Source organism: Oncorhynchus tshawytscha, unplaced genomic scaffold, assembly GCF_018296145.1.
Source record: "Oncorhynchus tshawytscha isolate Ot180627B unplaced genomic scaffold, Otsh_v2.0 Un_contig_11228_pilon_pilon, whole genome shotgun sequence".
NCBI lineage: Eukaryota > Metazoa > Chordata > Actinopteri > Salmoniformes > Salmonidae > Oncorhynchus > Oncorhynchus tshawytscha.
Window position 1 is genome coordinate 33,417 of NW_024608439.1, and position 24,050 is coordinate 57,466.

Genomic DNA, 24,050 nt, shown 5'->3' on the forward strand with positions numbered 1-24,050 from the left:
TGGATGACTAAGCAATTTATTGGATGTTTCTGGGGCATTCGTTCTGTACTGAAGGAAGGCACAAACACAGATGTCAATAACAAGCAGGACTGGGGTCAATGCCATTTTAGGAAGTCGACTCACATTCCACTTTAACGCAAATTGGAATTTCAGTTAATCTCCCGAATTGAAATGGAACTGAGCCCCCAACCCTGATTTACAAGTCACAGTCAGCATTCCAAATGGCACCCTATCTGATGCACTTCTTTTGACCAGCCCTATGGATCCTGGTCAAAAGTAGTGCACTAGATAGGGGATAGGGTGCTATTTGGGACTCCTACACAGTTAAAGGAATCGGAGACGGATGTTTGCATGAAGAGGGTGGTGGATGACAGACAGCTGAGGACGACCCCACTATAACAGGTGGCCTGGTTCCATTTCCAACCCCACAACCCTACCCTTGCGCCATTGGCAGCCTTTCACTGATATCAGATGATTTGGATGTGAAGCAACACTGCCACAGAGTAACTATACAGCTATATACTGTATCCAAGCTATAGCTTTTATCTAGCAGTGTCTTACAGTATGTATGACCACTGTTAAACTCCCGAGTGGCGCAGCGGTCAAAGGCACTGTATTGCAGTGCTAGAGGCGTCACTACAGACTCTGGTTCGTTTCCAGGCTGTCACACAACCGGCCATGATCGGGAGTCCCATAGGGTTTGGCCCAGCATCGTCCGGGTTAGGGGAGGGGGGTAGGCAGTCATTGTAAATAACATTTTGTTCTTTCCTGACTTGCCTATTTCAATAAAGGTTCATTTAAATTTGAACCATCGAACTCAACAGTCAGTCTGCTGAAGAGCGCTCTGTAACCACAGCAACCATACCATCTCTGCCGAACCACAGGAAGCAACCCAAAACGGCCCCCTAGTCCCTATAGTGGTCTAGAGGTAATGGGATGCCGTTTTAAAATATGAATTCACCTCACAAGTTCCCCCAAAAATTCACATGAAAGTACATCAATGTCTACAAGTGAAGTTACATTACATGGTTGTGAATACTGTTAGCAAAAAAAAAAAGTTTTTAAAAAGCACATTAAGAGCATGAAATCTGATCTGAATCTGATTCAGAACACTTACAGAATCTGAACACCGCATGAGTTCTGCTCACACCGAGCTAGAGAACTGAAAACGGGTCGACAGGGAGAGGAGAGACCGACGAAGAAGAGGTTACGATCTCTGGAGTGAGTCGTTTTTCACAGTGATGGTGTTTTATTCTGCGGTAAACCAGACCAGCATGCTTTGCAGCTCAAGTGTTTGATGAAAGGCAACGTCTCGCTCTCTGATCACTTCTCTGAGCGAGACCACCCCCTTATTGTTCTCACATTCAAAAGTTTAAAAAACACCATTTTAGGACGTTTGGAAAGAATGTGCATCTGAAATAGGGCACAGGAATGACACCCTATTCCCTATTATAGTGCACTACTTTAGACCAAGGCCCATAGCACTATGTAAGGAATAGGGTGCCATTTCATGCACAGCCTGAGTGTGTCTTGAAAAGGAATAATAATTGGTCAGTTCTGGTACACCAGTCTGTATCAAATGGCAGGATATCTTATCAGACAGGTCAGAAAGGGCTTTGTGTACATTGTCCATCCAGGTGCCCAAGAGGAGAAAGCTGAGATGTTCTGATACCAGAGCACACAACTCTCAACCATCACCAGTCATACCTGGAGGAAGCACAGATCGCTGGGCCAGATGAAACCTTTCCCAGGGTGAAAGGACCAGATGAGTCACAGTGGGTAAAAGAGGGGTACATTTTACTGTAAACAACAGTGGAATGCACATTTAGAAATACCCCAACACTGAACAGTTGCTATAGGGGGTAGAGGCTAAGTGTCGAAGGCAGTGGTATTCAAAAGGCCAGGATCGCAACCCCCCCCACTAAACAAAAAGTAGAGTACAGATTATTGTATGAGACAATATACAAACGTATTTGAAAAATAAAATTGAGTACATTTATTTTGGTTTCTTGTAAATGTAATGAATCAAGGGTTATTCGTTGATGTAAAAATCTAAAATGTACTGGTTTTTATTATTTTTGGGGTTGGGTTCATGAGAAATTGCACACAACAAAACAGGGTCCCTGCTAAAAAAGTTTGAATAGCACTGGTCTAAGGGGTTGGGTCTAGGGGTTGATTTGGGACAGGACAACTCCAGCAGACAGGACTGTTACCCTGCTTGTCCCTTTGTGTTGACTGACAGGGCTGCTGTCCAATCAGCAGCCTCAGAACACCAGCACCTTCCAACCAGGGTGGGCTAAGGAGCAGCCAAAGAACAGGCAGTCCACCCCCTGGTCCAGCAGCCAATCAAACACCACTTCCCGGTTCCCTGAGCCAATCGTAACCCTCAGCTTGAAGTTGCCTCCGTCGCTAAGGTTGTTGTTGTTGCTAATAGGAAGTAGGTTGACCACTTCCATATCGAAGGTCACAGCAGAGCCGAGGGTGATGGAAGGCAGCTGGTTGGTCATCTCTTTACCGTTGACAAACACTGCTCCTGAAGGTGGAGAAGAGGAAAAGAGAGAAGAGGAAGAGAGAGAAAAGAGAGAGAGAGAGAAAAGAGGGGGAGAGAGAGAAAAGAGGGAGAGAGAGAAGAGAGGAGAGAGAGAAAAGAGGGAGAGAGAGAAAAGAGGGGGAGAGAGAAAAGAGGGGGAGAGAGAAGAGAGGGAGAGAGAGAAAAGAGGGAGAGAGAGAAAAGAGGGAGAGAGAAAAGAGGGAGAGAGAGAAAAGAGGGAGAGAGAGAAAAGAGGGAGAGAGAGAAAAGAGGGAGGGAAAGAGAGAGGAGGGAAAGAGAGAGGAGGGAAAGAGAGAGGAGGGAAAGAGAGAGGAGGGAAAGAGAGAGGAGGGAAAGAGAGAGGAGGGAAAGAGAGAAGAGGGAGGGAGAGAGAGAAGGTGAGAAAAAAAATATATGTTTTGCTACCTTAACGCTGCTGCTACTCTGCAATTGTACGCTTTACCCAAAATAAAAAGTGATTGTGAGCGTACCGTTGGTGGAGATGCAGACAGCCTGGTCCCTCTGCAGAGACTCCGCCTCTCCCTCACACCCCACACACACCCCGATACTGTCCCGCTTGTCCACCTGGCCCGTCGCAGAGATCCTACGCAAGCACACAAAACACACATTAATCACAGCATAACATTACGCTAGAGATTGTGATGGAGAGAGAGAGAGGGAGTGTGTGTGTACTGACTTGAAGGTGAGCGTCTGTCCACAGAAGTAGGTCGGGGCGTTGGAGTAGAGAACCCCAGCTTTAGAGGGGGACGAGTCACTCCGCATGGCGATGTTCCTTCTACTGCTGAGGATGTAGCCCTCACTGCCTGGACACCACTCTGGAACACACACACACACACACAGTCAGAGAAACACACACACACACAGTCAGAGAAACACACACCACCGAGAAGAAGACAGGAACCATGACAACAGTACATCTTCAGTCGAGGCCGACTGCATTTCAACAGGTCTGGCTCCAGGAGACACACCTTCTCACGCCACAGACACTGAGACACAGGAGATGAGACAGGAGGTTGAGTGTTGCCAGAGAGGACGGTGCTTTACTGACACCAACAGCACGGGAGGTGAAATTACAAGCTAGGTAGCAAGTGTGTACTAGGTAGCTAGTGTGTGCTAAGTAGCTAGTGTGTACTAGGTAGCTAGTGTGTGCTAAGTAGCTAGTGTGTGCTAAGTAGCTAGTGTGTTCTAAGTAGCTAGTGTGTGCTAAGTAGCTAGTGTGTTCTAAGTAGCTAGTGTGTGCTAAGTAGCTAGTGTGTGCTAAGTAGCTAGTGTGTGCTAAGTAGCTAGTGTGTGCTAAGTAGCTAGTGTGTGCTAAGTAGCTAGTGTGTGCTAAGTAGCTAGTGTGTGCTAAGTAACTAGTGTGTACTAAGTAGCTAGTGTGTGCGTACTAGCTAGCTGCACAAGCAACAATGGTTAACATTACACCCTGGACCAGAGCTAGTTCCCTGACTATTATGTGCCTAACACACTGATGCCCTGGACCAGAGCTAGAGACTCATGATACACGAGACCAACAAACGTCTACAGGTTACGCGAGCACACACCATCAGAGATGCAAAAATACCATCAGAGACACAGAAACACCATCAGAGACACAGAAACATCATCAGAGACACAAAAACACCATCAGAGACACAAAAACACCATCAGAGACACAGAAACACCATCAGAGACACAAAAACATCATCAGAGACACAAAAACACCATCAGAGACACAAAAACACCATCAGAGACACAGAAATACCATCAGAAACATAAAAACACCATCAGAGACACAAAAACACCATCAGAGACACAGAAATACCATCAGAGACACAGAAATACCATCAGAGACGTACTTTGAGGTTCGTAGACCACGCTGTGTCAGCATGCAGAACCTGGAGCTGAACGCATCACCCTGTATCTGCTCCAGGTGTGTCTGTGTTTACCCTGGGGGTGTAAGTTTACCCTGGGGGTGTGTGTCTCTGTTTACCCTGTTGTGTGTGTCTCTGTTTACCCTGTGGTGTGTGTCTCTGTTTACCCTGTGGTGTATGTGTGTGTGTTTACCCTGTTGTGTGTGTGTGTTTACCCTGTTGTGTGTGTGTGTTTACCCTGTGGTGTGTGTGTGTTTACCATGGGGTGCCAGCGTGGTGTATCCTGTCTGTGGGACGCTCCAGGGGCTCCACTCGGTACGTCCCTCCCCCCGGGCACACACCCTGAACAGATGATCAGTGTGGGGGTCCAGGTGTAGGACCAGGAACTCCTGCTCCGGCCCGATGTAGGTGTCCTCGTACTGACCTGAAGGGGAAGATACCAAGGTTAGGACCATCGGCTACCATTAACAAAGCACTATTCTAGTAGAACGTACTAGTCATATTATAAAGTACTATTCATATGATAAAGTACTATTCATATGATAAAGTACTATTCATATGATAAAGTACTATTCATACTGTAAAGTAACATTAATACTATACATATAAAGTACCATTCAATTATAAAGTACTATTCATATTATAAAGTACTAGTCATATTATAAAGTACTATTCATTTGATAAAGCACTATTCAATTAGAACGTAGTATTCATATGATAAAGTACTATTCATATTATAAAGTACTATTCAATTAAAACATATTATTCATATTATAATGTACCATTCATACAATTACATTTAATAATATATGTCACGTTATAATATAATATAGTATTAATATTATTAAGCTCTATTAATAAAGTACTAATATGTAATTCTGTGGTTAGGACAACATATCCACAGGCCCAAACAGATTCATGGGATCAGGACTGGTCCCTTTGTTGCACTAAGAGACAGTCGCTGGTCCCTTTGTTGCACTAAGAGACAGTCGCTGGTCCCTTTGTTGCACTAAGAGACAGTCGCTGGTCCCTTTGTTGCACTGAGAGACAGTCGCCGGTCCCTTTGTTGCACTAAGAGACAGTCGCCGGTCCCATTGTTGCCATAAGAGACAGTCGCGGTCCCTTTGTTGCCATAAGAGACAGTCGCCGGTCCCTTTGTTGCCATAAGAGACAGTCGCCGGTCCCTTTGTTGCACTGAGAGACAGTCGCCGGTCCCTTTGTTGCCATAAGAGACAGTCGCCGGTCCCTTTGTTGCCATAAGAGACAGTCGCTGGTCCCGTTGTTGCACTGAGAGACAGTCGCCGGTCCCTTTGTTGCACTAAGAGACAGTCGCCGGTCCCTTTGTTGCACTGAGAGACAGTCGCCGGTCCCTTTGTTGCACTGAGAGACAGTCGCCGGTCCCTTTGTTGCCATAAGAGACAGTCGCCGGTCCCGTTGTTGCCATAAGAGACAGTCGCCGGTCCCTTTGTTGCACTGAGATGACAGTCGCCGGTCCCTTTGTTGCACTAAGAGACAGTCGCTGGTCCCTTTGTTGCACTGAGAGACAGTCGCCGGTCCCTTTGTTCAGAAACGTATTTATCCGTTTTTAAAAGTTATGTTTTATTAAAACATTCCGACTTAGATTATTATTATAATTTTGAATAAATACGATTGATATACCATCACAAAGAAATGAAGAAGTTCTGGGATATTAAATCATTTTTGACCTGGGTACTGACCAGACACTGAGCGACGATACTGCAGACGGTAGTCCTGCACCGCAAACTCATCATCCACCTAGAGAGAGAGGCAGAGAGAGAGGCAGAGAGAGAGGCAGAGAGAGAGGCAGAGAGAGAGACACACACAGAGAGAGAGACACACACAGAGAGAGAGACACACACAGAGAGAGACACACAGAGAGAGAGAGACACACAGAGAGAGACACAGACACAGAGAGAGACACAGAGAGACAGAGAAACAGAGAGAGACACAGAGAGACAGAGAAACAGAGAGAGACACAGAGAGACAGAGAAACAGAGAGAGACACAGAGAAACAGAGAGACAGAGAGAGAGACACAGAAACAGAGAGACACACAAACAGAGAGACACAGACACAGAGAGACACAGAGAGACAGAGAAACACAGAGACACAGACACAGAGAGACAGCGAAACACAGAGAGAGACACACAGAAAGACACAGACAGAGATGTTATGAAACACACACCCCCACAGTACAGTAGTAGTAGTTAGTTAATATCAGTGTCAAAACACCTGTAGAGTGTGTGTGTCCTCACCTTACACCAGCGTACTAACACACTGCCAGGTCTCTCCTGGAGCTCCTCTATCTGGACCGGAGGGTGTGAAGAGACTGATCCGTGTCGTGACACTCTGTCTCTCACCGCGTACAGCAGAGAGTCATCCAGCTGGGCAGACACACACGGCACGTCTACTAATACTGGTACCTCCGGGAGGCTGAGACACACACACACACACCGTTAAAATAAACACATACGCCGAGTTAACCTTTACATTGTCGTCTTAGAGTTATGACATAGTGAAAGAGAGTACGACAACTCCCTCTCTCTCCTTCACCTGTCCAGATGGATCTGAAGGGCCTTCTTGGTGAAACACCCCAGCAGGTCCTCCTTCTCCCCCAGACCACAACGGATAGCTACCTCACCTGGAGACAGGGGGAGGGATTAAAACCTTTAATCAGTGTTTAATTACAGCATGAGTCATTAAATAGGACATCACTGAGGAGGAGGAGGAGAAACAGGATTCTGATGGTACTGAGGAGGAGGAGGAGAAACCGGATTCTGATGGTACTGAGGAGGAGGAGGAGAAACATGATTCTGATTGTACTGAGGAGGAGGAGGACAGGAGAAACAGGATTCTGATTGTACTGAGGAGGAGGACAGGAGAAACAGGATTCTGATGGTACTGAGGAGGAGGACAGGAGAAACAGGATTCTGATTGTACTGAGGAGGAGGAGGAGGAGGAGAAACAGGATTCTGATGGTACTGAGGAGGAGGACAGGAGAAACAGGATTCTGATTGTACTGAGGAGGAGGAGGAGGAGGAGAAACAGGATTCTGATTGTACTGAGGAGGAGGAGGAGGAGAAACATGATTCTGATTGTACTGAGGAGGAGGAGGAGGATTCTGATGGTACTGAGGAGGAGGAGGAGGATTCTGATGGTACTGAGGAGGAGGAGGACAGGAGAAACCGGATTCTGATGGTACTGAGGAGGAGGAGGAGAAACCGGATTCTGATGGTACTGAGGAGGAGGAGGAGGAGAAACATGATTCTGATTGTACTGAGGAGGAGGAGGAGAAACAGGATTCTGATGGTACTGAGGAGGAGGAGGAGGAGAAACAGGATTCTGATGGTACTGAGGAGGAGGAGGAGGAGAAACAGGATTCTGATTGTACTGAGGAGGAGGAGAAGGAGAAACAGGATTCTGATTGTACTGAGGAGGAGGAGGAGAAACAGGATTCTGATTGTACGGAGGAGGAGGAGGAGGAGGAGGACAGGAGAAACATGATTCTGATGGTACTGAGGAGGAGGAAGAAGAGAAACATGATTCTGATGGTACTGAGGAGGAGGAGGAAGAGGAGGAGAAACATGATTCTGATGGTACTGAGGAGGAGGAGGAAGAGAAACATGATTCTGATGGTACTGAGGAGGAGGAGGAGGAGGAGGAGGACAGGAGAAACATGATTCTGATGGTACTGAGGAGGAGGAGAAACATGATTCTGATGGTACTGAGGAGGAGGAGGAGGAGGAGGAGAAACATGATTCTGATGGTACTGAGGAGGAGGAAGAGAAACATGATTCTGATGGTACTGAGGAGGAGGAGGAGGAGGAGGAGAAACATGATTCTGATGGTACTGAGGAGGAGGAGGAAGAGAAACATGATTCTGACGGTACTGAGGAGGAAGAGGAGGAGGAGGAGGAGAAACATGATTCTGATGGTACTGAGGAGGAGGAGGAGGAACATGATTCTGATGGTACTGAGGAGGAGGAAGAGAAACATGATTCTGATGGTACTGAGGAGGAGGAGGAGGAACATGATTCTGATGGTACTGAGGAGGAGGAAGAGAAACATGATTCTGATGGTACTGAGGAGGAGGAGGAGGAGGAGGAGAAACATGATTCTGATGGTACTGAGGAGGAGGAGGAAGAGAAACATGATTCTGACGGTACTGAGGAGGGAGGAGGAGGAGGAGGAGGAACATGATTCTGATGGTACTGAGGAGGAGGAGGAAGAGAAACATGATTCTGACGGTACTGAGGAGGAAGAGGAGGAGGAGGAGAAACATGATTCTGATGGTACTGAGGAGGAAGAGGAGGAGGAGGAGGAGAAACATGATTCTGATGGTACTGAGGGGGAAGAGGAGGAGGAAGAGAAACATGATTCTGATGGTACTGAGGAGGAAGAGGAGGACAGGAGAAACATGATTCTGACGGTACTGAGGGGGAAGAGGAGGAGGAAGAGAAACATGATTCTGATGGTACTGAGGAGGAAGAGGAGGACAGGAGAAACATGATTCTGATGGTACTGAGGAGGAGGAGGAGGAGAAACATGATTCTGATGGTACTGAGGAGGAAGAGGAGGAGGAGGAGGAGAAACATGATTCTGATGGTACTGAGGAGGAGGAGGAGAAACATGATTCTGATGGTACTGAGGAGGAGGAGGAGGAGGAAGAGAAACATGATTCTGACGGTACTGAGGAGGAAGAGGAGGACAGGAGAAACATGATTCTGACGGTACTGCGGAGGAAGAGGAGGACAGGAGAAACATGATTCTGACGGTACTGCGGAGGAAGAGGAGGACAGGAGAAACATGATTCTGACGGTACTGAGGAGGAAGAGAAACATGATTCTGACGGTACTGAGGGGGAAGAGGAAGAGAAACATGATTCTGATGGTACTGAGGAGGAAGAGGAGGAGGAGGAGGAGAAACATGATTCTGATGGTACTGAGGAGGAGGAGGAGAAACATGATTCTGATGGTACTGAGGAGGAGGAGGAGGAGGAGGAAGAGAAACATGATTCTGACGGTACTGAGGAGGAAGAGGAAGACAGGAGAAACATGATTCTGATGGTACTGAGGAGGAAGAGGAAGACAGGAGAAACATGATTCTGATGGTACTGAGGAGGAAGAGGAAGACAGGAGAAACATGATTCTGATTGTACTGAGGAGGAAGAGGAGGAAGAGGAGGACAGGAGAAACATGATTCTGATGGTGTGTAAGAGTCATAATAATTTGAGGTGATTATATTATTATATTATTATTATTATATTATTATTATATTATATTAGTCCTGTTACACACAGTGTGTAAGGGACATGTGTATTTTGCATATCCCTACTCCCCCTGAGACAGTCTCAGGGAGTGGGGTCACGGCCAGGGTCACCTTGTTAAGTGCCTTGCTCAAGGGCTCCGGGATTTGAACCATGCGTCCCTCCGTCTATCTATACCTCACCCTCTCGGAGCAGCTCGTCTGCAGTGTTGACTCCGTGTTCTATGAGTTTCTGGCAGTCGTCCAGCGGTCGAACGCTGTCCTGCTCGATGACATCCACCTCGCTAAGGAGCACGCTCAGACGCTCCGTCAGGAGGCGGGTCACAGCCGTCTGGAGCTCTGAGAAATGACGCTTCAACCCCTCTCTGGCCTGAGACGAGCTGCCTCGTACCTGGAGGAGCGAGAGGAGAGGAAGAGAGAGGAGGGAGAGAGAGAGGGGAGAGAGAGAGAGGAGGGAGAGAGAGCGAGGGGGAGCGAGAGGAGAGGAGGGAGAGAAAGAGAGAGGAGAGGAAGAGAGAGGAGAGAGAGAGAGAGAGAGAGAGAGAGGAGAGGAGAGAGAGAGAGGGGTGGGAGAGGAGAGGAAGAGAGAGGAGGGAGAGAGAGAAGAGGAGAGAGAGAGGAGGGAGAGAGAGTGAGGGGGAGGAGAGGAGAGGAAGAGAGAGGAGGGAAAGAGAGAGGAGAGAGAGAGGAGGAAGAGAGAGGAGGGGGAGTGAGAGGAGAGGAAGAGAGAGGAGGGAGAGAGAGAGGAAGAGAGAGGAGAGGAAGAGAGAGAGGGGGTGGGAGAGGCTCAATTGATATACTAACTTTGTACCAAAAATGCTAAAACGCACTGTTTCCAAATCGTACCCAGTCCCCCAACGGAACAGGAAGCTGGTGGTTAGTCGTTTGCAGTGAAACTTAGTCTCTGTTTCAGTTCCTCTTAACAGACAATCATGCTGAGCTGAACTCCTGTCATTATGAAACTACCAGACTGTCTCAGTCCCAAATGGCACCCTTAGTGTCTTTATAGTGCACTAGTGCTCATAGAGAGGAGGGGCCCATAAGGGAGGAAGGGCCAATAGAGCTCTGGTCAAAAGTAGTGCACTATATAGGGAGCTTTTTGGGACACACCCACTGACTGACAGTCCTCCTCTCACTATGACTCTGACTATGAGAGAGAGAGAGACCAGTGAGAGAGAGAGACCAGTGAGAGAGAGAGACCAGTGGAGACCAGTGAATGAGAGAGACCAGTGAGAGAAAGAGACCAGTGAGAGAGACCAGACCAGAGAAGGGGAGACCAGTGAGAGAGAGAGAGAGAGAGACCAGCGAGAGAGACCAGTGCGAGAGAGACCAGTGCGAGAGAGACCAGTGAGAGAGAGACCAGACCAGTGAGAGAGAGACCAGTGAGAGAGAGACCAGTGCGAGAGAGACCAATGAGCGAGAGAGACCAATGAGCGAGAGAGACCAATGAGCGAGAGAGACCAATGAGCGAGAGAGACCAGTGAGCGAGAGAGACCAGTGAGAGCGAGAGAGACCAGTGAGAGCGAGAGAGACCAGTGAGCGAGAGAGACCAGTGAGCGAGAGAGACCAGTGAGCGAGAGAGACCAGTGAGAGAGAGAGACCAGTGAGAGAGAGAGACCAGTGAGAGCGAGAGAGACCAGTGAGAGCGAGAGAGACCAGTGAGAGCGAGAGAGACCAGTGAGCGAGAGACCAGTGAGAGAGAGAGAGAGAGAGAGAGAAGGAAACAGAAGAGAAGGAGGAGCTGCACTGATAAACAAGATAAAATAATAGTTGGATGAGGATGGAAAGACCTACATGGAACACTATCAGAGATCAGTGTGTATGGACAGCAGGACACAGGAAATGCCTCACTGGAGCCATTGCATCACTTCCTGGTGTCTATCAGTTTTGTGGAGATAAGGGCAGTATCCTAAATGGCAGCCTATTCTCTATATAGTGAACTCATTTTGACCAGGACCCAAAGGTAGTTCACTATGGAGGGAATAGGGTGCAATTTGGGATGTGGCCAAAGATCATGTATATTTTGGGACGGTGAAGGATGGGAAAGCTAATATTGTCATCTGGAATACAATGACATGTCCACTGGGAGTAGAGGGCATACAGGCTGGAGAGAGAGAGATAAGAGGTATGAGAGAGAGAGAGAGAGGAGTTAGAGAGAGCGAGATACCTGAGAGAGAGTGAGAGGAGAGAGAGAGTGAGACGAGAGAGAGACCAGAGAGAGACCAGTGAGCGAGAGACAGACCAGAGAGAGCGAGAGACAGACCAGAGAGAGAGAGACCAGAGAGACCAGAGAGAAAGAGACCAGAGAGAGACAACTACAGGATGTTTTGACTCCCTCTCTTCCAGAAGCCAGTATCTAAGGCACACACACTGCTCACGGACGTCACACCATCCTGGTAATCTGTGTGTGTGTGACAGAGCAGCTTTTCCTGCCTGCCTTGTCTCATATTACAGTGATGATGACTCATCCCTGGGGAAGAGGGGGGTTATGGGAAAAATGGCCCAAAACTGGACTCTACAGCTGGGAAAGGAGAGAGATGTGTGCCAGATAATGGGGTGGGAACAGTGGGCCCAGAGAGCAGCAGAACAGAACCATTCTGTAGATAAAAGTGTCCGTTTCAATTCATTGATAACTTTGTCAGTCTCTCGGTTATATAGAGTGGGTACTACCCGTTCTCTCGGTTATATAGAGTGGGTACTACCCGTTCTCTTGGTTATATAGAGGGGGTACTACCCGTTCTCTTGGTTATATAGAGTGGGTACTACCTGTTCCCTCGGTTATATAGAGGGGTACTACCCGTTCTCTTGGTTATATAGAGTGGGTACTACCCGTTCTCTCTGTTATATAGAGTGGGTACTACCCGTTCTCTCGGTTATATAGAGTGGGTACTACCCGTTCTCTTGGTTATATAGAGGGGGTACTACCCGTTCTCTTGGTTATATAGAGGGGGTACTACCCGTTCTCTTGGTTATATAGAGGAGACACTACCCGTTCTCTTGGTTATATAGAGGGGGTACTACCCGTTCTCTCGGTTATATAGAGGGGGTACTACCCGTTCTCTCGGTTATATAGAGCAGGTACTACCCGTTCTCTTGGTTTTATAGAGCGGGTACTACCCGTTCTCTCATTTATATAGAGGGGGTACTACCCGTTCCCTTGATTATATTGAGCGGGTACTACCTGTTCTCTCGGTTATATAGAGGGGGTACTACCTGTTCTCTCGGTTATATAGAGTGGGTACTACCTGTTCTCTTGGTTATATAGAGGGGTACTACCCGTTCTCTCGGTTATATAGAGGGGTACTACCCGTTCTCTCGGTTATATAGAGGGGGTACTACCCGTTCTCTCGGTTATATAGAGGGGTACTACCCGTTCTCTCGGTTATATAGAGGGGTACTACCCGTTCTCTCGGTTATATAGAGTGGGTACTACCCGTTCTCTCGGTTATATAGAGTGGGTACTACCCGTTCTCTCGGTTATATAGAGGGGGTACTACCCGTTCTCTCGGTTATATAGAGGGGGTACTACCCGTTCTCTCGGTTATATAGAGGGGGTACTACCCGTTCTCTCGGTTATATAGAGCAGGTACTACCCGTTCTCTCGGTTATATAGAGCAGGTACTACCCGTTCTCTCGGTTTTATAGAGCGGGTACTACCTGTTCTCTCGGTTATATAGAGCGGGTACTACCTGTTCTCTCGGTTATATAGAGCGGGTACTACCTGTTCTCTCGGTTATATAGAGCGGGTACTACCTGTTCTCTTGGTTATATAGAGCGGGTACTACCTGTTCTCTTGGTTATATAGAGCGGGTACTACCTGTTCTCTTGGTTATATAGAGCGGGTACTACCTGTTCTCTCGGTTATATAGAGCGGGTACTACCTGTTCTCTCGGTTATATAGAGGGGGTACTACCCGTTCTCTCGGTTATATAGAGGGGTACTACCCGTTCTCTTGGTTATATAGAGGGGGTACTACCCGTTCTCTTGGTTATATAGAGCGGGTACTACCTGTTCTCTCGGTTATATAGAGGGGGTACTACCTGTTCTCTTGGTTATATAGAGCGGGTACTACCTGTTCTCTTGGTTATATAGAGCGGGTACTACCTGTTCTCTTGGTTATATAGAGCGGGTACTACCTGTTCTCTTGGTTATATAGAGCGGGTACTACCTGTTCTCTTGGTTATATAGAGCGGGTACTACCTGTTCTCTTGGTTATATAGAGCGGGTACTACCTGTTCTCTTGGTTATATAGAGCGGGTACTACCTGTTCTCTCGGTTATATAGAGGGGGTACTACCTGTTCTCTTGGTTATATAGAGGGGGTACTACCTGTTCTCTTGGTTATATAGAGCGGGTACTACCTGTTCTCTTGGTTATATAGAGCGGGTACTACCTGTTCTCTTGGTTATATAGAGCGGGTACTACCTGTTCTCTCGGTTATATAGAGTGGGTACTACCTGTTCTCTTGGTTATATAGAGCGGGTACTACCTGTTCTCTTGGTTATATAGAGCGGGTACTACCTGTTTGCTGTGAGAGGGGTCAAGTTCGTAACGCTCGAAGTCAGCGTGGAGGCTATATACAGGGGTACCGGTACTGAGTCAGTGTGGAGGTTATATACAGGGGGTACCAGTACTGAGTCAGTGTGGAGGTTATATACAGGGGTACCGGTACTGAGTCAGTGTGGAGGTTATATACAGGGGGTACCAGTACTGAGTCCGTGTGGAGGTTATATACAGGGGGTACCGGTACTGAGTCAGTGTGGAGGCTATATACAGGGGGTACCGGTACTGAGTCAGTGTGGAGGTTATATACAGGGGGTACCGGTACTGAGTCAGTGTGGAGGTTATATACAGGGGTACCGGTACTGAGTCAGTGTGGAGGTTATATACAGGGGGCACCGGTACTGAGTCAGTGTGGAGGTTATATACAGGGGTACCGGTACTGAGTCAGTGTGGAGGTTATATACAGGGGGTACCGGTACTGAGTCAGTGTGGAGGTTATATACAGGGGGTACCAGTACTGAGTCAGTGTGGAGGTTATATACAGGGGGTACCGGTACTGAGTCAGTGTGGAGGTTATATACAGGGGGTACCGGTACTGAGTCAGTGTGGAGGTTATATACAGGGGGTACCGGTACTGAGTCAGTGTGGAGGTTATATACAGGGGGTACCAGTACTGAGTCAGTGTGGAGGTTATATACAGGGGGTACCAGTACTGAGTCAGTGTGGAGGTTATATACAGGGGGTACCAGTACTGAGTCAGTGTGGAGGTTATATACAGGGGGTACCGGTACTGAGTCAGTGTGGAGGTTATATACAGGGGGTACCGGTACTGAGTCAGTGTGGAAGTTATATACAGGGGGTACCAGTACTGAGTCAGTGTGGAGGTTATATACAGGGGATACCAGTACTGAGTCAGTGTGGAGGTTATATACAGGGGGTATCGGTACTGAGTCAGTGTGGAGGCTATTTACAGGTTGGTTGAGGTCATTTGTACATGTAGGTAGGGGTGAAGTGACTGTGCATAGATAATAAACTGCGAGTAGCAGCAGTATATAAAACAGCAGTCTTATGGCTTGGGGGTAGAAGCTGTTGAGGAGCCTTTAAGGTCCTAGACTTGGTGCTCCGGTAGCACAGAAAACAGTCTATAACTTGGGTGACTGGAGTCTGTGACAAGTCTGGCTGAGCAGTGGTGACAGTACAGGGAAGGTTTCAGCCACAACTCTCTGTCCATTGCCATTGGGGCGGCAGGGTAGCCTAGTGGTTAGAGCGTAGAGGCGGCAGCGTAGCCTAGTGGTTAGAGCGTTGGACTAGTAACCGGAAGGTTGCAAGTTCAAACCCCGAGCTGACAAGGTACAAATCTGTTGTTCTGCCCCTGAACAGGCAGTTAACCCACTGTTCCTAGGCCGTCATTGTAAATAAGAAATTGTTCTTAAACTGACTTGCCTAGTTAAATAAAGGTTAAAAAATAATAATAATAAAATTATTATTATTAAGCCAAAATGTAGATTTAAAGGATGGAGAATCCTCCTGGTTCATTGAAGCCCCACCACTCGCCATCATACACAACTAGTTCCCAGCTACGCCTCACAAAAGGACAAGTTTGAAATGAACCAATTAACATTTGAATGTTGATCACAATGTGCACATAGACTCTGTTTTTTAAAAAAACGGAATAGCCTGGAATGTTTTTCAGCTCAGATTTACTCAAGAGGCAGAGAGCTACAGCCCAGCATCGTCACAGCCTATAGACCTCGTGTATCTAAAAATATATAGAGAGATTTAATGTGTTCCGGGTTTCACAGTGCAGACCGAACCGAGGGACAGGTACTGAATGGTTCAGCGCCAATACGTGTACCGTTACACCCCTATTCAGTAGATGGGAATTGAACCACAGAAGTAGTTGTTTTATACACACACTACGTCATCACACACTGCCTTTCACCTGCAACACGTCAGCTGGATGGAAACATCTCTCTGGGGGGGAAACAGAGACATCTTGGTTTTAATCAGGATTTTAGAACATTCTGATCTGTCGCCAGATGGATGGATGTTACAGACTCAGATGAAGTCCTCACCTGAACTAAACAGCCTTTTTTCAATAGAATGGGCTTTTAAGTTTGGGAGTAGGACGACTCCGCCTCCGGTTTGGCCAATGAGTCGTGTTTGTCTCTCTTTCTCTGTTTTACTTTTAGAGGGGGAGGGAGGAGGAGGGGGAGGGGGAGTCTCTCTCTCTCTTTTCATATACCTCTCTTTCTCTGTTTTACTTTTAGAGGAGCAGGAAATAACAACATTGTTTACAATTAGCCTGAGGGAGGAGGAGGAGGGGGGAGAGGGGGAGAGGGAGGGAGGAGGGGGTGGAGGAGGGTGGAGGGGGAGAGGGAGGAGGGAGGGAGAGGGAGGAAGGGGGGGAGAGGGGAGGGGGTGAGGGGAGAGGGGAGTGGGGGTGAGGGAGGGGGGAGAGGGGAGGGAGGGGGGAGGAAGGGGGAGAGGGGAGTGGGGTGGGGGGAGAGGAAGGGGTGGGGGGGAGAGGAAGGGGGGGAGGGGAGAGGGAAGGCTGTAACATCTTCCTGATACTAGATGAGGTCCTGGTCTGTGTAGTCTTTAGTTCCGGCCCTGATTATTCAGCGCATTGATTTATCTTTATATTTACCATATCAACTAGAAGTCGACCGATTATGATTTTTCAACGCCGATACTGATTATTGGAGGACCAAAAAAAGCCAATACCGATTAAATCGGCCGATTTTAATATTTATATTTGTAATAATGACAATTACAACAATACTGAAAGCACAATTAAACACTTTTATTTTAACTTAATATAATACATCAATAAAATCTATTTAGTCTCACATAAATAAATGAAACATGTTAAATTTGGTTTAAATAATGCAAAAACACAGTGTTGGAGAAGAAAGTAAAAGTGCAATATGTGCCATGTAAAAAAGCTAACATTTAAGTTCCTTGCTCAGAACATGAGAACATATGAAAGCTGGTGGTTCAATATTCCCAGGTAAGAAGTTTTAGGTTGTAGTTATTACAGGAATTATAGGACTATTTCTCTCTCTACCATTTGTATTTCATATACCTTTGACTATTGGATGTTCTAATAGGTACTTTAGTATTGCCAGCCTAATCTCTGGAGTTGATAGGCTTGAAGTCATAAACAGTGCAATGCTTGAAGCACAGCGAAGAGCTGCTGGCAAATGCAGTAAAGTGCTGTTTGAATGAATGCTTACGAGCCTGCTGCTGCCTACCACCTCTCAGTCAGACTGCTCTACCAAATCATAGACTTAATTATAATAAACACACAGAAATACGAGCCTTAGGTCATTAATTAATATGGTCAAATCTGGAAACTATGATTTCGAAAACAAAACGTTTATTCTTTCAGTGAAATACGGAACCGTTCTGTATTTTATCTAACGGGTGGCATCCCCAAGTCTAAATATTGCTGTTACATTGCACAACCTTCAATGTTATGTCATAATTATGTACAATTCTGGCAAATTAGTTTGCAACGAGCCAGGCGGCCCAAACTGTTGCATAAACCCTGACTCTGCTTACACTGAACGCAAGAGAACTGACACAATTTCCCTAGTTAATATTGCCTGCTAACATGAATTTCTTTTAACTAAATAAGCAGGTTTAAAACAATATACTTCTATGTATTGATTTTAAGAAAGGCATTGATGTTTATAGTTAGGGACATTCGTGCAACGATTGTGCTTTTGTTACATCATCACCCGTTTGGCGAATTAGGCTGTGATTCGATGATAAATGAACAGGCACCGCATTAATTATATGCAATGCAGGACAAGCTAGTTACACTAGTAATATCATCAACCATGTGTAGTTAACTAGTGATTATGTGAAGATTGATTGTTTTTTACAAGATAAGTTTAATGCTAGCTAGCAACTTACCTTGGCTCCTTGCTGCACTTGCGTAACAGGTGGTCAGCCTGCCACTCAGTCTCCTCATGGAGAGCAATGTAATCGGCCAGAATCGGTGTCCAAAAATGCAGATTACCGATTGTTATGAAAACTTGAAATCGGAACGAATTAATTGGCCATGCCGTAGGTCGACCTCTAATCTGAATGAGGGTTGGACCAGTGTAGTTGTGTTGTTACCTGTTACCTGTTTGCGTGAGGGTTGGATCAGTGTAGTTGTGTTGTTACCTGTTACCTGGTTGCGTGAGGGTTGTACCAGTGTAGTTGTGTAGTTACCTGTTTGCGTGAGGGTTGGACCAGTGTAGTTGTGTTGTTACCTGAGGGTTGGATCAGTGTAGTTGTGTAGTTACCTGTTTGCGTGAGGGTTGGACCAGTGTAGTTGTGTTGTTACCTGGTTGTGTGAGGGTTGGACCAGTGTAGTTGTGTTATTACCTGAGGGTTGGACCAGTGTAGTTGTGTTGTTACCTGTTTGCGTGCGGGTTGGACCAGTGTAGTTGTGTTGTTACCTGTTTGCGTGCGGGTTGGACCAGTGTAGTTGTGTTGTTACCTGTTTGCGTGAGGGTTGGACCAGTGTAGTTGTGTTGTTACCTGGTTGTGTGAGGGTTGGACCAGTGTAGTTGTGTTGTTACCTGTTTGCGTGCTTGGCTGAGTCCATGTAGGCGTTGTTGTAGTTCGCTCCTGTAATTCTGAGCTGCTTCTATACTCTCCTTAGCCTCCTGCAGCAACGCCTCAGCTTCTATAGACATCCTGCTGTACCGCCTGGCTCCTACACACACACACACACACACACACACACACACACACACACACACACACGTCATTAGCGGATGTTTGTAACTTCATGTCCCTGTGGTCTGATACTCTGCACTCTGACAGCGTTCAGACTGGAACGTGTGTATTTCCCCTGAAGTCAGTTTGACGCTCTGCACCACCACAGTACTACAACAAGGATGGTCAGACAGACAGCAGTGAGGAGAGACAGTAGCTTGTAGACCAGACAGACAGCAGTGAGAAGAGACAGTAGCTTGTAGACCAGACAGACAGCAGTGAGGAGAGACAGTAGCTTGTAGACCAGACAGACAGCAGTGAGGAGAGACAGTAGCTTGTAGACCAGACAGACAGCAGGGAGAAGATACAGTAGCTTGTAGACCAGACAGACAGCAGTGAGGAGAGACAGTAGCTTGTAGACCAGACAGACAGCAGTGAGAAGATACAGTAGCTTGTAGACCAGACAGACAGCAGTGAGGAGAGACAGTAGCTTGTACACCAGACAGACAGCAGTGAGAAGAGACAGTAGCTTGTAGACCAGACAGACAGCAGTGAGGAGAGACAGTAGCTTGTAGACCAGACAGACAGCAGTGAGGAGAGACAGTAGCTTGTACACCAGAGAGACAGCAGTGAGGAGAGACAGTAGCTTGTAGACCAGACAGACAGCAGTGAGGAGAGACAGTAGCTTGTAGACCAGACAGCAGTGAGGAGAGACAGCAGCTTGAGACCAGACAGACAGCAGTGAGGAGAGACAGTAGCATGTAGACCAGACAGACAGCAGTGAGGAGAGACAGTAGCTTGTAGACCAGACAGCAGTGAGGAGAGACAGTAGCATGTAGACCAGACAGACAGCAGTGAGGAGAGACAGTAGCTTGTAGACCAGACAGACAGCAGTGAGGAGAGACAGTAGCTTGTAGACCAGGCAGACAGCAGTGAGGAGAGACAGTAGCTTGTAGACCAGACAGCAGTGAGAAGAGACAGTAGCTTGTAGACCAGACAGACAGCAGTGAGGAGAGACAGTAGCTTGTAGACCAGACAGACAGCAGTGAGGAGAGACAGTAGCATGTAGACCAGACAGACAGCAGTGAGGAGAGACAGTAGCTTGTAGACCAGGCAGACAGCAGTGAGGAGAGACAGTAGCTTGTAGACCAGACAGACAGCAGTGAGGAGAGACAGTAGCTTGTAGACCAGACAGACAGCAGTGAGGAGAGACAGTAGGGGAGATAAGAGGAGAGTAGAGGATGTCTGACGATGATGTGCAAAACAGATCAAACCACTTCCCTTTAACTGGAGGAAAGCAACCAGCCAACCAGAGACCAGACACTAGCAGCAACCAGCCAACCAGAGACCAGACACTAGCAGCAACCAGCTTCAAGCAGATCGTCGCTATTCACATTCAAGATGACTTCATAGCAGATACAAACAGAAATCCATGGGTATGAAACAAAAGAGTTCTACTGACGCTATGGGTTCGAGTACGCCTGCACCAGACCAGAACATGCTGAGGTAGTTTGGCTGAAGGTACAGGATAGAAGAAGCCTGTACCAGACCAGAACATGCTGAGGTAGTTTGGCTGAAGGTAGAGTACAGTCTGTACCAGACCAGAACATGCTGAGGTAGTTTGACTGAAAATACAGTACAGCCTGTACCAGACCAGAACATGCTGAGGTAGTTTGGCTGAAGGTAGAGTACGGCCTGTACCAGACCAGAACATGCTGAGGTAGTTTGGCTGAAGGTAGAGTACGGCCTGTACCAGACCAGAACATGCTGAGGTAGTTTGGCTGAAGGTAGAGTACAGCCTGCACCAGACCAGAACATGTTGAGGTAGTTTGGCTGAAGGTAGAGTACGGCCTGCACCAGACCAGAACATAGTGAGGTAGTTTGGCTGAAGGTAGAGTACGGCCTGCACCAGACCAGAACATGCTGAGGTAGTTTGGCTGAAGGTACAGGATAGAAGAAGCCTGTACCAGACCAGAACATGTTGAGGTAGTTTGGCTGAAGGTAGAGTACAGTCTGTACCAGACCAGAACATGCTGAGGTAGTTTGGCTGAAGGTAGAGTACGGCCTGTACCAGACCAGAACATGCTGAGGTAGTTTGGCTGAAGGTAGAGTACGGCCTGTACCAGACCAGAACATGCTGAGGTAGTTTGACTGAAGGTAGAGTACAGCCTGCACCAGACCAGAACATGCTGAGGTAGTTTGGCTGAAGGTAGAGTACGCCTGCACCAGACCAGAACATGCTGAGGTAGTTTGGCTGAAGGTAGAGTACGGCCTGTACCAGACAAGAACATGCTGAGGTAGTTTGGCTGAAGGTAGAGTACGGCCTGCACCAGACCAGAACATGCTGAGGTAGTTTGGCTGAAGGTACAGGATAGAAGAAGCCTGTACCAGACCAGAACATGTTGAGGTAGTTTGGCTGAAGGTAGAGTACAGTCTGTACCAGACCAGAACATGCTGAGGTAGTTTGGCTGAAGGTAGAGTACGGCCTGTACCAGACCAGAACATGCTGAGGTAGTTTGGCTGAAGGTAGAGTACGGCCTGTACCAGACCAGAACATGCTGAGGTAGTTTGACTGAAGGTAGAGTACAGCCTGCACCAGACCAGAACATGCTGAGGTAGTTTGGCTGAAGGTAGAGTACGCCTGCACCAGACCAGAACATGCTGAGGTAGTTTGGCTGAAGGTAGAGTACGGCCTGTACCAGACAAGAACATGCTGAGGTAGTTTGGCTGAAGGTAGAGTACGGCCTGCACCAGACCAGAACATGCTGAGGTAGTTTGGCTGAAGGTACAGGATAGAAGAAGCCTGTACCAGACCAGAACATGCTGAGGTAGTTTGGCTGAAGGTAGAGTACAGTCTGTACCAGACCAGAACATGCTGAGGTAGTTTGGCTGAAGGTAGAGTACAGCCTGCACCAGACCAGAACATGCTGAGGTAGTTTGGCTGAAGGTAGAGTACGGCCTGCACCAGACCAGAACATGTTGAGGTAGTTTGGCTGAAGGTACAGGATAGAAGAAGCCTGTACCAGACCAGAACATGCTGAGGTAGTTTGGCTGAAGGTAGAGTACGGCCTGCACCAGACCAGAACATGCTGAGGTAGTTTGGCTGAAGGTAGAGTACGGCCTGCACCAGACCAGAACATGTTGAGGTAGTTTGGCTGAAGGTACAGGATAGAAGAAGCCTGTACCAGACCAGAACATGCTGAGGTAGTTTGGCTGAAGGTAGAGTACGGCCTGCACCAGACCAGAACATGCTGAGGTAGTTTGGCTGAAGGTAGAGTACAGCCTGTACCAGACCAGAACATGCTGAGGTAGTTTGACTGAAGGTAGAGTACGGCCTGTACCAGACCAGAACATGCTGAGGTAGTTTGACTGAAGGTACAGGATAGAAGAAGCTTACTTCAGTCTTCACTAAAACCTCCATCTCAAGTGCATTGTTTTTGCCCACAGACTGTATAAAGACTGGTTTCACACACAGACTGTATAAAGACTGGTTTCACACACAGACTGTATAAAGACTGGTTTCACACACAGACTGTATAAAGACTGGTTTCACACACAGACTGTATAAAGACTGGTTTCACACACAGACTGTATAAAGACTGGTTTCACACACAGACTGTATAAAGACTGGTTTCACACACAGACTGCATAAAGACTGGTTTCACACACAGACTGTATAAAGACTGGTTTCACACACAGACTGTATAAAGACTGGTTTCACACAGACTGTATAAAGACTGGTTTCACAGACTGTATAAAGACTGGTTTCACACAGACTGGTTTCACACACAGACTTGTATAAAGACTGGTTTCACAGACTGTATAAAGACTGGTTTCACACAGACTGTATAAAAACTGGTTTCACCAGAGGCAGAAAGAGGAGATGGACAGGTTTTCACTAGAAGCCATCCCAGTGTACACAATGTGTCCTACCCTGCCCCCAAACACACACCTTAGTGTGGACATCTGGGAGGTTGATTGATTGATTGATTGATGATTGATTGAGTGATTGAGTGAGACTGTTCAAAGGGTCACGGTACGACTGTCAAACACACACAGACACCGGGAGGGTCAGAGTTAGTGTTGCAGGACAACAACACCAGTGGAACCACATGACCCACTGGGCTGAACCCACCGGTTTCCCTCCAGACGGATAAAACAAAACACATGGTCTGTCCCTTAAAGAACTCCCGCTGGTAAAACAGAGTCCAGTATTTAGGGAATAGGGTGCCATTTGGGATGCAGACAGTGGTTCCATCTCCCCCTGCAGACATCTTTGGTTCAATCTACAGACCTAACAGATAGATTGACTGTGACTGTAGGCCTAACAGAACCACACAGACACAGTCAATCTAACAGAACCACACAGACACAGTCAATCTAACAGAACCACACAGACACAGTCAATCTAACAGAACCACACAGACACAGTCAATCTAACAGAACCACACAGACACAGTCAATCTAACAGAGCCACACGGACAATCTAACAGAACCACACAGACACAGTTACACTAGAGCATATTGAGATCTGCTTCTTTGTCACTGATCTGTTAGAAAATAACTAGTGTATGTTTTTCAGAAAGCTTTCTAAAAGGGTGTGGTTTGTTGTTGGTAGCTGTTCTCAGTCTCTAGAATCCTACAGATTATAACACACTGTCTCTAGAATCCTACAGATTATAACACACTGTCTCTGTCTCTAGAATCCTACAGATTATAACACACAGTCTCTAGAATCCTGCAGGTTATAACACACTGTCTCTAGAATCCTACAGATTATAACACACTGTCTCTAGAATCCTACAGATTATAACACACTGTCTCTAGAATCCTACAGATTATAACACACTGTCTCTAGAATCCTACAGATTATAACACACTGTCTCTAGAATCCTACAGATTATAACACACAGTTTCTGTCTCTAGAATCCTACAGATTATAACACACTGTCTCTAGAATCCTACAGATTATAACACACTGTCTCTAGAATCCTACAGATTATAACACACAGTCTCTAGAATCCTACAGATTATAACACACTGTCTCTAGAATCCTACAGATTATAACACACTGTCTCTAGAATCCTACAGATTATAACACACTGTCTCTAGAATCCTACAGATTATAACACACTGTCTCT

General features: G+C 47.0%; 1 protein-coding gene across 2 annotated transcripts; it reads right to left on the bottom strand.

Annotated features, from left to right (window-relative positions):
* On the bottom strand, positions 1 to 18,935 carry LOC112256838 (cytokine receptor-like factor 3). Of its 2 annotated transcripts, none has more exons than XM_042313165.1 (9): positions 18,771 to 18,935; positions 9,872 to 10,079; positions 6,977 to 7,064; positions 6,679 to 6,856; positions 6,111 to 6,180; positions 4,664 to 4,828; positions 3,228 to 3,366; positions 3,022 to 3,134; positions 1 to 2,533 (listed from the first exon to the last, which is right to left on the bottom strand). In XM_042313165.1, the coding sequence occupies exons 1-9, from the start codon at positions 18,885 to 18,887 to the stop codon at positions 2,265 to 2,267; spliced, it is 1,347 nt and encodes a 448-aa protein (XP_042169099.1). In that variant the 5' UTR covers positions 18,888 to 18,935; the 3' UTR covers positions 1 to 2,264. The 2 variants fall into 2 exon arrangements, with proteins under 2 accessions (XP_042169099.1, XP_042169100.1); XM_042313166.1 differs by having other exon boundaries at positions 6,123 to 6,180; positions 18,771 to 18,934.
* Between the last annotated feature and the right edge of the window lie 5,115 nt (positions 18,936 to 24,050).

Excerpts from the sequence above, each read along its gene's own strand:
- LOC112256838 (XM_042313165.1), bottom strand. The coding sequence starts at position 18,887 with ATGTCTATAGAAGCTGAGGCGTTGCTGCAGGAGGCTAAGGAGAGTATA. Across the intron at positions 6,857-6,976 it reads CTTCAGATCCATCTGGACAG|CCTCCCGGAGGTACCAGTAT; the intron begins GTGAAGGAGAGA and ends TGTGTGTCTCAG. Across the intron at positions 6,181-6,678 it reads TGTTAGTACGCTGGTGTAAG|GTGGATGATGAGTTTGCGGT; the intron begins GTGAGGACACAC and ends CTCTCTCTCTAG.